Source organism: Sinohyriopsis cumingii, chromosome 13, assembly GCF_028554795.1.
Source record: "Sinohyriopsis cumingii isolate HCF-2022 chromosome 13, ASM2855479v2, whole genome shotgun sequence".
Classification (NCBI taxonomy): Eukaryota; Metazoa; Mollusca; class Bivalvia; order Unionida; family Unionidae; genus Sinohyriopsis; species Sinohyriopsis cumingii.
The window spans coordinates 59505882-59521068 of NC_142973.1; the positions used below are offsets into that span (position 1 = coordinate 59505882).

Below are 15187 nucleotides of genomic sequence, written 5' to 3' on the forward strand. Positions count from 1 at the left end.
TCAAATAGCATTCAAATGTTAAAAAACTAATGAAGTTATTTACTTATCTGTAGAAACATGCCTGACAATTCACCTGCCTAGGTCATTCAGTTTGTGTAAAACTGATAACAAGGTTTGTGATAAAATGTCAATGTCCAAAAGTTAAAAAGAAAACTGAACATAGAATCCAGAAGTCAATAAAAAGGCATGAACATCTAATTATTAAGTCTAAATATATCCATTAATTTCATTTGTCAGTATGTGAAACCAGTCATATGAGACAACACCTTCTGCCAACAGAGTAGTCACTCAAGACAGATGGGTCGTTCTTAATAGGTCTGTGCAGGCGGGACGACAGTTTTCAAGGTTGAAATTCAAGTGGGATTAAGAAGGAAAAGATTCCTAAACAACAGAACAGATATTTGTTCTTTATTCAAATAGTCATAGAAGTTCTTGTTAAAATATATATAGATATACAGACAGACACACACACCATAAAAAATACATTGTTCATAAACATTCTAATTTTTACCTTATGTTCTCATGTAGTATGTTGGCATTATGACATATGAACTGGAAAGTTAACAAAAATTAAACCTTATTTTGTCCATACATTATTAAGTCAGCAATAATAACATTTTTCGACAAATTTAGTTAAACACAAAGGTCAAATTCTGCCACCCAGTGCATAAATAATAAAGGGATCAGCTCAATAACAAATGCCCTCAGGTGAATATATGTATCCATGGCACGTGTGGCCTTTTTGCAGGTTTTAATAACAGTAACACTGATAGAGAAACAAACCAAACAGACCCTTACATAAAATATCAAACTAACGAATCCGAAAAAACAAATAACTTAATATGAGAAAAAATATGGAGACTTCATTCACCCTGGTCATTATGTACTGCAAGTGTACCAATGAACAATATTAGGCAACACTGTCATGCTACAGTGAAAGCTAGGTGAGACAATATCTCCTTAAAACATTATTAGTAATATTCAGTTTTATACAACTGAGAAAATGTTAAAGATTAAATAAAGGTATGTAATATTTATACCTGGTTTTATGATACAGACATACATAATGGTGTTGACATATATTGTCACTTGTTGTGTTTGGCAGGTGGTTGCTCATGGAAACATGCATGCATGCATGATGTTTGAAGAATTCTGGTCATAGATCACAGATGGTCACACATAGCAGAGGTTGCTAAAATTAGGTTTTATTGTATGTCTTTTCACTCTGAAGTGCAAACATGCTTCCTGAACAGACAGGTGAGGTGGAAAAATATAATAAAGTGATCAAGTACATTTGTTATAAAGTTGTCACTTACTAAGATTTTCTATCAACAGACCAGTTCATCTGCCATCAGAATTACAATGCCCAATTTTATCTTACAAACAAAACAACAAATTGAGCACAGCATTTCATATATCAAAGGCTCCTCTTCCTTATAGCATAATATTTCTGGCCAACACATTTTTTAATAAATGAAATTACTGCTAATAATAACGGTACTAAACATTTATTTTAAAGAAAAACCAGATAATAACAATTGGGTATCTTAGAATTCTTTGATTTACATTACAACAAAAGGTAACAAATTTGTGCCATTTGGAATATGGGCACTAGAAACCTACTTAATAGCATATAAAAAAGTGTAATTCATATAAAACCATTTTTAAGATATTAATGAACTTTGGTCAGGGTACTGGGCTCACTTTGATCAATTAATCAACTGTGATCGTGTATGTTATGGTTGCTTTTTACCGTACATAATGTATCGCAGGCCTTGTCAACTAACTTTTGAAATGTGGATGAACCATTATTTTTGTGGATACCATATGTACTCACTAACAAGTCCAACTGTGAACTGCACAGACCCAGATCTGCTGTTGCATAATGTGCCAGAAGATCTGGGTCTGTGCAGTATGTTATGAGTAATTGGTAGAATGCACTACATTGACCCTGATCTGCAGGTGCCTTATGCTATGGCAAATGATGATCGTTTGTGCTTGAAGTTTGACTGCACTTATAAGAGTAAAGATGGTTAGTGTGCCTGACCAACACCAACAATAATTGTAGAACTTCATCAAGCTCCGGGGCCCCAAGTGGCCAAGTCGTCTAAAGCGCTCTCTGTTACGGATCACTGCTATCTCACCTCTGTCTGCATGGGTTCGAGTCTCGGATTCGGCTAATGTGGGTATGTGAGAAAGCTTGCCAGTAGCTTCTCATGGGTCGGTGGTTCTTTCCGGGGTTTTCCCGGGTTCTTCCTCCACCATTAATACTGGCTGCCATGTATAGCCTATCGTGTGCTGAAAAATGGCATTAAACCCTACAACAACAACAACAAAATCATCAAGCTCCATAGTAACTATTCAAGCCTAATAAAATCACCATTTACCACTGTATATTGGTAACAAATGCGATGAGGGAGGATATATGAATCAGGGTACCAGATAAACAGCACTGTTTGCATAAATACACAAAAGAGAAAACAAAAAGTCTGATTAGAAAAAGGTACCAAAATTGTAAACAATTATCCCACTGCATATTTAATGTTCATAAACCAGTTAATTAGTGAAATCATACAACCAGCTGGTGTCTAAATGCAGAACACATTTTCTTTCTCTGATAATCAGGCCAGCTGTCAAAAATATAAGGAAAAAGTACCAGTCTAAGTTTAACATTCCGTATTTGCTTTAAATCTAAAATACACATATTCTGCATACAGATGATAGATGTGTGACATGGGGTCTACATCTAAACACTTATAGATGATAAACAAGGCGCTCATGATGTTAACCTGTGCTGACAGACTCTTAAAGCATCACAATTTCAATAGCTTCAAATATAAAGGGGCCCAAAGTGACAGAAATTAACCTAATTTTTATCAGCTAATTTTAAAAACATGATGAATTTACCAAATTGAAAGTGATCATGATCTTGAGACTGAGTGAATGGTGCCATCATGATACCACTGAGTGAATGATGGCCCTCATGATACCACTGAATGAATTATGCCCCTTATGATACCACTGAATGAATGATTACCATCATGATACCACTGAATGAATGATGGCCCTCATGATACCATTGAATGATTTATGCCCCTTATGATACCACCGAATGAATGATTACCATCATGATACCACTGAATGAATGATGGCCCTCATGATACCATTGAATGATTTATGCCCCTCATGATACCACTGAATGAATGATTACCATCATGATACCACTGAATGAATGATGGCCCTCATGATACCATTGAATGATTTATGCCCCTCATGATACCACTGAATGAATGATTACCATCATGATACCAATGAATGAATGATGGCCCTCATGATACCACTGAATGATTTATGTCCCTCATGATACCACTGAATGAATGATGCCCATCATGATACCACTGAATGAATGATGGCCCTAATGATGCCATTGAATGAATGATGGCCCTCATTATACCACTAAATGAATGACGGCCCTCATGATACCACTGAATGAATGATGGCCATCATGATACCACTGAATGATTTATGTCCCTCATGATACCACTGAATGAATGATGCCCATCATGATACCACTGAATGAACGATGGCCCTAATGATGCAATTGAATGAATGATGGCCATCATGATACCACTGAATGATTTATACCCCTCATGATACCAGTGAATGAATGATGGCCCTAACAATTTCAATGAATGAATGATGGCCCTATCAATGCCACTGAATGATAGCTCTAACGATGCCACTGAATGAATGATGGCCCTAATGATGCCACTGAATGAATGATGGCCCTCATGATAATATTGAATGAATGATGGCCCTATTGATGCCACTGAATGAATGATGCCCCTCATGATATCATTGATGATTTATGCCCCTCGTGATACCATTTAATGAATTATGCCCCCTCATGATACCACTGAATAATTTATGCCCCTCATGATACTACTGAATGAATGATGCCCCTCATGATACCACTGAATGAATGATGCCCCTCATGATACCACTGAATGAATGATGCCCCTCATGACACTTCTCATGCAGGGGCAGATTAAGGCTCACTGGTGCCCTAAGCACTGACAAATCTTGGTGCCCCCCTCCTTTCCATGTACACCTGGGAAGATAACCCTAGGGTGCACCATGATCAAGATACAGAACATTATGATCAATTTGCACTAGTTTTATCAATTTTTTTTTACAAATCTTCATTCGTTTTTTTTTTCTTTTCACCCTTTTCTCAACTTTGTGGTGCCCCCTTTGGCCCTGGTGCCCTAAGCATGTGCTTAGTCTACTTAATGGTTAATAAGCCCCTGTTCTCATGTCTGAGGCAAGCTTCTTCCCAATTAAACCAATCAAGACCACAAAACAGGCCATGGTTCACTTGGAACTATAAATGAATGGAGAAAAAAAATCCCAATATGAACATTTTGTTGAACACAGAATGTATTGTTCAATTTTGCAATTTTGTTTCATCATGTTTCTGTCAAGCTAAGCCTCAGACTTCATCATTTGATGTTAAACTACATTTTGCCACAAAATTTCTACAAACCTTTCCTCTAATTTACTGCATATACTCACTTATAAGCCACATTCAACTGCACAGACCTAGATCTGCTGTCGCACAATGTCCTGGCAGAATTGGGTCAATGCGGTTGGGAGTAATCAGTAGAACAAACAACACAGACACTGATATGCTACATAATTATGCAATGGTATATCAGGGTTTATGTTGTTTGTAGTTGGATTAGACTTACAAGCACGTAACGACATTAGTTATTTTCATGTAGCCAACAGCTATCTAATATACAAGTTAAAGAGGAAGCACAGTGGCTCAGTGGTTAGCATACTGAACTATCTCAACCAAAATGGTGCAGTTTTGAATCCTACCCATGGATCAGCCTGGGACAGCTATCATGGTGCGTCCTTGAACATGGGCACTTTATTCCAATTGTCTTGGCTATATATAACCTTCTGTTTCTGTGCCATACAATACAAAATCAACAAAAATCATACATCAAAATACCCAAGTGAATGCAAATATACTCAAATAATGTAAATCTGAAGCCCTGTCAAAATAATTAGATACCTAAGTTTTTAGAAAGCTAAATCAACAATGATTGTGTCAACCATGACTGTGTCCACAATGTCTTATGTCTTAATTAATCACAAATATTTTCACTGCATACTTTGTCTGTCCTCCTCTTCTACAAAACTCTTAAAGTGTCTCAGCAGTTGACTGCACAGTAAAGTGTCCACATCATGGCTTGATCACGAAGTCCAGTGTGAATATCCTGTAATCATGCTCAATCACATACTTTACAGATTCCTTACATTACTTGTCTAAATTAACTGGATTTATCAAAAAAAGAATATTAATGGTTTCAGAGCACTCTCACGCACAAAGAAAAAGTCACTTCTATCCTCCATATTCTGTGGCAATAAGAAATTAATGTCAAACCCTTTACTGTGCTCAATCATTTAATCAAGTTAATAGTACAAAGTCTAGGGGAATGATACAGCATGCTCCCTGCTGGTAACAGGTTGGTACAATAATGTTGCCCACAGATGAGGTGGCTAGACCAGGGGAGAAATACTGTAGCTTTTAAAGTTGTCCTGAAACAAAGAAAACAATGTATGCATGATAGAGAAGAACAGCAATCTTGCAATTTTAACATGCACCTGACATTATGTTGTTTTAGCAGTCGTGATGTTTAGCAAATTTAAATCATAATTTAAAATATATTTCTTCAAAGATTAAAATATCCTAAAATAGAGTTATCCTTGATCACATTTATGAATGAGTATAACAAACCACTGAATAATTTTAGATACATTAATTATGTCATTTACATAACAATAGTTCTTAAAAAGGACTGACACTCTATATGGCAAAAAGAATTTTCAGAAATTAATAAAACCATTTCTTCATTTTAACTGCATCTCTAATGTAGTTTCTTCAGCAATAACAAGATTTTAAAATTAGATGCTCTGGTAGACATATTGGTTTTCAGACTGGCAACATTTTCCTTTAGGATCAAGAAATCATTAGAAGTCTATGGTGAAAAACCCATTTTAGTATGACAAGTCTTTCAGGGGAAGTAGTGACAGCAAGATTGTCAAGACAGCCATCATGGTAGTCATACTGTATGCATGTTTGGCACCATTCTCCTTCAGAGCCAACTAGGTATCATAAGAAGTATATTGGTGAAAAGCCTATGTTGATGTAACCATTCAATGGAATAAAATATAACAATATTTTTAAGATGGCCACCTACATCATTTTCATTTAGAACCAGCCAGACACCAAATGAATTCTACTGATGAAAACCCCATGTCAAAATGACTTTCCATTTAAGAGTAGCAATATGTAGCAACTATACTAGATATCAGATTGGCACCATTTTCATTCTGGACCAACAAGACATGAACAGAAGTCTTGTTATGTGTATTTAATTTGTATTGTTTGTTGGGTTGTTTTCTTTTCTCCGTGATTATATGTTATGTATAACTCTATTTTGGATCTGACCTTGTCCAAAATCAAGTTCTTTGTTTACCTGATTATGGAACCTAAGGTTGTTTTGATTTTGGTAAATAAAGAATACAAAGCTAATATTTTCCCTATGATTGTAGATTTAGTATTCAAATTATTAGTAATGTACACATATTTATTTTAGTCTGAGTCTGGGACACTGGAATTCCCACACAGAATAACCTATTGTACCTGATGTTTGTCACATTCTTTATTATAATTTTAGTAAACGATTTATCTTGTATTCAACCCAGAATGTTCTAGGATGGAAGATTCCACTAAAAAGCCATAATAGGTTCAGAAAGTGCTGTGACCAAGGCCAGGTAGCAGGGTTTATAATCTTGTTTGGTTGAGAAATTACTCATTCTTGCTTTAACATCCTGTAGCAGAATCAATCTTATTGATGTATTCAGATTTTGATTTTCCATATTCTCTATTAGTCTATGACCATTACAGCTAGTAATATTTAAAACAGTGTTTGACTGCTCATCTGAAAATGAACTGACTTAACCCATGATGATAGCTCTTATACAAAAAGGATTTTGATGTCTTTTAAAAACATTTTATTCTACCGTCTTCACTTGGTTATGGCACAAAAATAATAATGTAATGGCCAGTAGATACTTTCAACATTTTAATAAATGAAGGCAGATCACATTTATGATGATAAAAATGAAACAGAATTAAAAAATAAACTTAAACACAAGTTGATAATTCATTCTAATTAATAATATTTCTAAAAGTATTTGTCACTAGTATGCATTTTCTTTTACAATTTCACTTATCAATATTTTGTCATATATTATTTTCATGATCATTTTAGAAAGAAAACTCCACAAATAATGTAAATTTCATGACCGATTCAATTTCTGGGTGCTAAACACTGTTTTGATTATAAAATGAGTGATAAATCAATGTTTAATTTACCAATTTTAATTGCAACTTTACTCACATTCATCAAGTAGGGACCTATTTTACAACTAATTTTTAAAAGAAAATAATTGGATCAACACCTACCCCAGCAGTTTAAGTGGGTTTATGAGTTATTCAGGCACAGTAAAAGAATGAAGTGTAACAGTATAAAATACATAAACATAACTATTAAGTGTGTGCGTGTGTCCATGAACAGATACATGTTCCCTAAGATTCATGTTCCCTAAGAGTATAATAAGCTGTAAAGTAATGTTTCTAGCAATAACTCCTGCTAAAATGAAATGTAATGCTTTATCTGATAGGTTAATAAAGTAAGAAGACTAGGAATTCCAAAATATCACTAGAACATGATCAATTATTAAGTTCCTGTCAGATCTACTTATTACTCTGGCCTTGTCCTTTGACCTTCAGACTCCCTAATTAATAGGCTTCCTGACAAATGTAAGGGCAGTCTAACTACAAATTTTGCTGCACATCTCTTCAACAAACCTCATTTTATTGCATGGAAACTATTTTGTTACAATTATCCCCTCTCCAACAATGTTCCAATTACCAATCAACCAGGATCTTTGTATTGCATTAGCAATCTACCCACAATGTTTGGTGATGATATGTGAACCAGAACTAATGTTATTGCATGAAAAACAATTGGCTCTGGTTGTTTTGTGACCTTGAATTATTGATATTTTTGGTACCTCAAATCATGATTTTTGTCTAATTTTAGGTTACCTACCTACAAAGTATGATGAGGCTGAGTGAAGAAAAACACGAGTTATTATATGAAAACCAAATTATTAACAGACACATGATGGACAGACATGAACATACCATTTTAAACCACCACCTACACAGCTGATGTATAAAAGAACAAAAACAAAAACAGCTGCCTTTGGTTGCTTCTTTTCAAACCATTTGATTCTAAACCTTGGATATAATTTGGCATAATTTCAAACCTAATGTTCTGATTCAGTTTCTTAGCCATGTTTTATGCATCTCAGTGTCTTTAACTTGTACTCAGACAATCTTGTGGCTTGAACTTCTGTCCGTTTAATAGTAAATTTTTTGAGAGCAAAGAATTTCCTGCTGTAATCGAGAGTATCAGGAAGAAATAGAGAGAGACATTGTATGTACATGCTCTGCATTCATTGCTTTGGAGTCCCCTCCTGCTTCCTCATCCTCTTCAGATGAGTCCTCACCGGATGAATCACCTGATCCTCCCGTGTTGGTTATACCTGAAAAACATACACACTCTTTACATCAAAGAGTTTAACAAATGACCAGCTCATCCCATGTTTGTTATACGTGAAAAACATACTCTTTACACCAAAGAGCTGAACAAATCACCAGCTCATCCCATGTTGGTTATACCTTAAAAACATAATCTTTACACCAAAGTGCTGAACAAATCACCAGTTCATCCCATGTTTGTTATACATGAAAAACATATTCTTTACACCAAAGAGCTGAGAAAAAAACATACACACTATCTACACCAAAAAGCCAAACAAGTCACCAACTTCATCCTGTGTTCATTATATCCAAAAATATATAAGCTCAATACAAATGTTGCCAGGTGCATCTCCAGACTGACTTTGGTTGTTATGCAAAACAATCATGTATTCATAGCTTTTGTATTTGGATGATCATGTATCTCCAGCTTCACTGGTTCATTACAAAAAAAAGCTCCATCAATTCTTACTTAAAACAATAACTAGAATATTTACTAAATCCTCCCTTTTCATTATGGCTGCATCTGTAAACAGCATACCCCCTCCCCATTTATTTTAAATAAAGGTATTCCTTACAGTTACAATTTATGTGCTGCCTGCACACGCATCAGACATGTCCTTGCCATCCTCAGTCAGTTTTACTAAAAGGCTTGAAAACATTTGCTGGTGACACATGCTGCAAGACCTGCACCAAACTCCTCTATGTTGGTCTTACCTGCAAGTCAGTACATGCAAGCTAATTACACTGATAGATACCTGTAGTCATATTCCATGTGGGTTTTAATCTGTACCCTAGGTGCCTAATGCCCAATTCCATGATGTAGGATTTATCTGAAACCTCATATTAACTTTCTGATTATACACATATACCAGTGCCAAAATGTCTGCATAGCTCCACTGTGACCTGGGTGATCAAGTGATCTAAGGCACCAGCCATTATAGATCGCTAACATATCACCTTTGCATGTGTTGGTTTCAGCCTTGGCTCTGCCTATGTCGGCATTTTAAAAAAGCTTGAAAAGTAAACTCCCAGGAGTTGGTGATTCTTCATGGGGTCTTCCAAGATGCATCCTCAATCAAATATACTGAATACCATCTATAGCATATCATGTGCTGAAAAACAGCATCAAACCCCACAAAAGCGTGCCAAACTGCATAGCTGAACATGGTGGTTATATATTACAGTTGAAATGTACAGTCACCCTGTTTATATGCATTTTAAACATGCATAGTCAGTTGTGTCAGTCTAGTAGATTTGTATTCATCCACAAGATATGATGAATTTCTCTTTCAGAAAGTGTGTACACACAGTCCCTGTATACAAAAAAATGTAATACAGCAGTTATTTTGTTCTATCCCAATGGCCACCTACAGCTTGCACACAGTATCTTAAACTGAATTAAGTTATTCCATCAACCATCATTACAAACTGTTTTTAAAAAAAGGACATAATGTTCTTTTCAAAGCATTGATCTGAATGTAACATTTCATGATCAACATAAGAGATTTGTATAAAACCTGATCATGCTGCAAAAAGCTTTATTTAAAAAATCTTCTTCCAATGATACAGTTAAGTTTTAATTCTGTAAGACTTTGTGACTTTAAATTCATTAATGCCTCTTTTCCCCTTCCTTTCTGAGGTCAAGATACCCAATGGTGTACCTCACTATCTTTATCTATTACCGGTAGATCTATCTATGGTGAGCAGGATCAATAAACTTGATGTGGATGACAGATGTTATTGTGGGTACATCTATCTACAGAGGGCTATGCAGGATCAATAAACTTTACATGAATGACACATGTTATTGTGGGTACATTTATCTACATTGGGCTAAGCAGATATCAATAAACTTTACATGGATGACAGATGTTATTGTGGGTACATCTATCTACAGTGGGCTAAGCAGGATCAATAAACTTTACATGGATGACAGATGTTATTGTGGGTACATCTATCTACAGAGGGCTAAGCAGGAGCAATAAACTTGATGTGGATGACAGATGTTATTGTGGGTACATCTATCTACAGTGGGCTAAGCAGGATCAACAAACTTTATGTGGATGACAGATGTTATTGTGGGTACATTTATCTACAGTGGGCTAAGCAGGATCAATAAACTTTACATGGATGACAGATGTTACTGTGGGTACATTTATCTACAGTGGGCTAAGCAGGATCAATAAACTTTATGTGAATGACAGATGTTACTGTGGGTACATTTATCTACAGTGGGTTAAGCAGGATCAATAAACTTTACATGGATGACAGATGTTACTGTGGGTACATTTATCTACAGTGGGCTAAGCAGGATCAATAAACTTTATGTGAATGACATGTTATCGTGGGTACATCAATCTACAAAGTGCTAATCAGGATCAAAAAACCTTATATGGATGACATATTATTGTGGGTACATCTATCTGCAGAGTGCTAAGCATGATCAATAAACTTTATGTGAATGACAGATTTTATTGTGGGTACATCTATGTGCAATGTGCTAAACAGGATCAATAAACCTTATATAGATGACATGTTACTGTGGGTACATCAATCTAAAGAGACGTGGGATCAATAAACTTTATGTGGATGACAGATGTTATTGTGGGTACATCTATGTGCAATGTGCTAAACAGGATCAATAAACCTTATATAGATGCCATGTTACTGTGGGTACATCAATCTAAAGAGAAGTGGGATCAATAAACTTTATGTGGATGACAGATGTTATTGTGGGTACATCTATGTGCAAATAGCTAAGCAGGATCAATAATCCCTACATGGATGACAGTGCTTCAATCTAAATAGAGCTGGGTAGGATCAAAAAACTTCATGTGGATGACAGATGTTATTGTGGGTACATCTATCTGCACAGTGCTAAGCAGGGTCAATAAACCTTATATGGATGACAGATATTACTGTAGGTACATCTATATCAGAGAGCTGAGCAGGAACAATAAACTTTACATGGATGACAGATGTTACTGTGGATATATCTATTTACAGAGGGTTGAGCTGGAACAATAAACTCTACATGGATGGCAGTGAGGGTACATTTACAGAGCAATGAGCAGGAACAAATAACTATGTGCTTTGCAAATGTTATTGTGGGTATATCTATTTATAGAGGTTGGTGCAATATCAATAAGTGTTACGTCGATGATAGATGTTACTGTGTATTATTACATATAAACTGACATGTTCTTGGCACTGAAACTTAACAGTTTCTTGTAACACTGTCATTGTGGGTACATTAATCTGCAGTGTGCTGAGTAGCAGCAATAAACATTACATGGATTACCAATGTAATTATAAGTTATTAGCTAACCTGACATGTTCTTGGCACTGGACAGTTTTTCATAACAGGTCAGACAGACTCGTAATGGCTTTGAGGACTGCTGAGGAAGAAGCCAACGTCTCTCTGAGCAGGCACTACAGACCACCATCCCACACCTCCTACAGTGATGCTGAAAGAAAGAAAAATTACACAATTATGGCATTCATGTGTAAGTTGGACAAAACATACATCACAAAAAAGCATAGCTGTCAAAATGACAGTAAAAACTCTGTTTCTTGCAAATAAAACCAGACCCATTTCCACGCCATTTTTGATCCAAATTACAATAGTTAAATATTACTGATATGGGTTACTTAAAAAACAAAAATATAGGGACCATTACAGCATAAGCAGTATGCCACCATGGCTCACTTTTATTACAGTGGTATAGGAAATATTAAGATGATGGTCCAGGCATCTGAATAAGAGATATGGCTCCAAACTCACACATCATTAAAAGTAAAAATAAAAAATATACATTTAACATAATTTGTGAAAAATCATACTGAATATAAAACAACTTAAAAAAAATTCACAATACAAGTGAACCTAGGCGTGCTTTTTTCAAGACATGTTTTTCTTATACCAAAGTCTTTTCCTTGCAAACAATTAAATATGTTAAAAAATGGTGTGTATCAGAGATATTTTTACTTCACCACAGAGGCTTCAATGCATAATTAGTAAATTCCCCCACAGCTTTATTCCTTGGTATAAAAGAAAACATTTTTTACTGGTGTGCATCAGAGATATACAGCAATATTTTGGCTGGTTGTGCCATGTCCACAATAAGTCTTGTTTCCTAACATGTACATTAGAGAGTATCCTTAGTAAGAACCTCTTTTTTGTGGACACCTTGCATACCCCTCTCCCCCTCCCAACAAGATGAAACTGGTTTGAGCTTTAAAGACACACCCTCTTTCTAAAGCTTACTGAAATATTAGGTATTCTCCCTAAAAATTACCAAAATAATTTTGAAGAAAGTAATTTTTACTGAGGTTTGTATTTATTTTAATTTTTATGATATAATTAGTTGGGTTTAATCCCATACTTTTCTATCTATAGTAACCTAAAAATTTCACCTATTTCGGTTTGTAGGTTCATACACAAACCCACCCAAGCCCCACCTCACTATGGGCATAACAACTCCAATAGGTGAGTTTCCTCCCCTTCCATCCCTTTATGTCTCTATTCCTATATTCAGTGGCTCAGCACAGTAAGGGTAAAGGTGGCAGAGAAACAGTTGTAGAAATTAGTGCTGACCTTTTCAAAATGGTGATGGTGCTGAAACAACAGTACTTGTGATGTTGGCAGTGGTGTCATCAGTGGTGGTGATGTTAGCAACAGACTTACATGTCTGTTCAACACAGCAATAGTACATCAGTGGTGGTAGTGTTAATTGTACCACTGGTAATGGTGGTGACAGTAAAGATGACGATGACAGCAATAAACTTACCCATCTATTAAGCCGGTGACAGTGGTGGCTCAGGGGATAGTGCTGACTGTGTTATTGTAGTAGTGGTAGCTGTGTCAGTACTGATGATAATAGCTATGGACTTACCCTTCTATTCAGGACAGTAAAGGTTGAGGCACGACAATGCATACATTTATCCACTGATGCATCAGGCACCCACACAGGGGAGTCATTCTCTGTAGAGGGAGGCTGGCTGATACCACCTGTAACAGGTAATCCAAGTGGTTGTGATTCAAGAATGTAAATAAAGGTAATCCAAGCTGTTGTGATTCATGAACGTAAATAAAGAATGAAAATTTTCCGACTTTACTCATACTGTTTTAAAGGGGTCTGAAAGGAAAACTAGTGGATTTTTTCAAATTAAAATACATTTTCTTCATTCTATAATAAAACTGCAAATTTTGAAGTTTAATCAGATTCTAAAGGAAAATGTTACAATAATAATGAATGAGTATCTGTGAATCTATTATCAATTAAATCAAATGGGATGAGTGTTATATCTCATAGTTCACTGCAAAGATTCTTAGCTTTCTTCACATGATACTGACTGGTGATCACTGGCAACTATCATCAGAGATCACAGAAAAACAATGGACCATACTGAAGAAAATCCAGTTCAGGCCAGGAGAAAAGTGGAATTCCACTTCAAATTTGAAGAATAAAATCATCACTGCATACTAGCCAATTTTAGTCACCAAGATTAACCAGCAGGTAAGAAGCATGAACTGTTTTGAAAACCAATTTACCATAACCTAATTGATGAAGTTCAAGTCTGCCACAGCATTCTATCATAACAAATAGAGTGAAGTTTGTGAATATCAGTAAATTTGGCAGCAAATAAATTTGAACATGTAATCTGACAGTGTAAATAATGCTTTATTTTTATTTTGGGATTTTCATATATTGCAGTACTGACCATCAAAGTGGATGGAATTAGTGTCATGATATAATTTTTCACTAATTGTGTTCAAAACTCACTAAATTTTTTTCCCACTTTTCACTAATTACGAATCTGGAGGGTTGGTAGTTTTGTGAAAATTGTGGAAAAACCAGAAAATGATTTTAAAAATGAAATGACAGGTTACAGAAGTAAGATACAAAATTTAACATATACTAATAATGTGACCTCATTTAGTAATCAGGTTTTGTATGGTAGATGTATTCAGTTTGACAAAATGGGGTAAATGGCAATATTTTTAGACAGACTTCAGTATAAAAAGCTACATTTTTCATTCTTAGCCTAATTGAATCCATCTAGTTCCACTTTTGAAAGTTAAGAATTGTTAATCTGATAATTATGTGCTTGAATTTATGACATATATTTCTGGGAAATATTATTAACAACAGGGCTACGAAAAAGCATTGTGCAGCATTGTATTAAGATTATGATACCGGTTTTTAAAATCCTTTGTGACTGAAAATTGGTGCTTACATGAAAGTGTGTAAACATGCACAACAGACAACATTCCAAAAATGATTGACAAATTCAACTAGAATGGCTGATTAAATGACATTGGAAATTTTTCTCAAAACAATCCATGCTGTACATCATTTTTATAGTTTCAAAATTTTATCTTATTTCATTCATAGACTGCATCAATGTTTTGCCGGTCATACAATGAAAGTGTAGTAATTTGGCGAAACATTAGCAGTACTATCTAAGGGAACTGAATCAGCCATATTTGCCCTA

General features: G+C 35.3%; 1 protein-coding gene across 1 annotated transcript in view; it reads right to left on the minus strand.

Annotated features, from left to right (window-relative positions):
- Window positions 1-394: 394 nt before the first annotated feature.
- Window positions 395-15187, minus strand: part of LOC149785667 (pleckstrin homology domain-containing family F member 2-like) — a 37983-nt gene continuing 23190 nt past the window's right edge. The window contains exons 6-9 of the mRNA XM_089979494.1: window positions 13585-13700; window positions 12018-12156; window positions 8591-8691; window positions 395-5610 (exon numbers count right to left, since the gene is read on the minus strand). Of these exons, the coding sequence (XP_089835620.1) occupies window positions 5572-5610; window positions 8591-8691; window positions 12018-12156; window positions 13585-13700 (395 nt within the window). The 3' untranslated portion in view covers window positions 395-5571. The remainder of the gene's footprint in view (window positions 5611-8590; window positions 8692-12017; window positions 12157-13584; window positions 13701-15187) is intronic.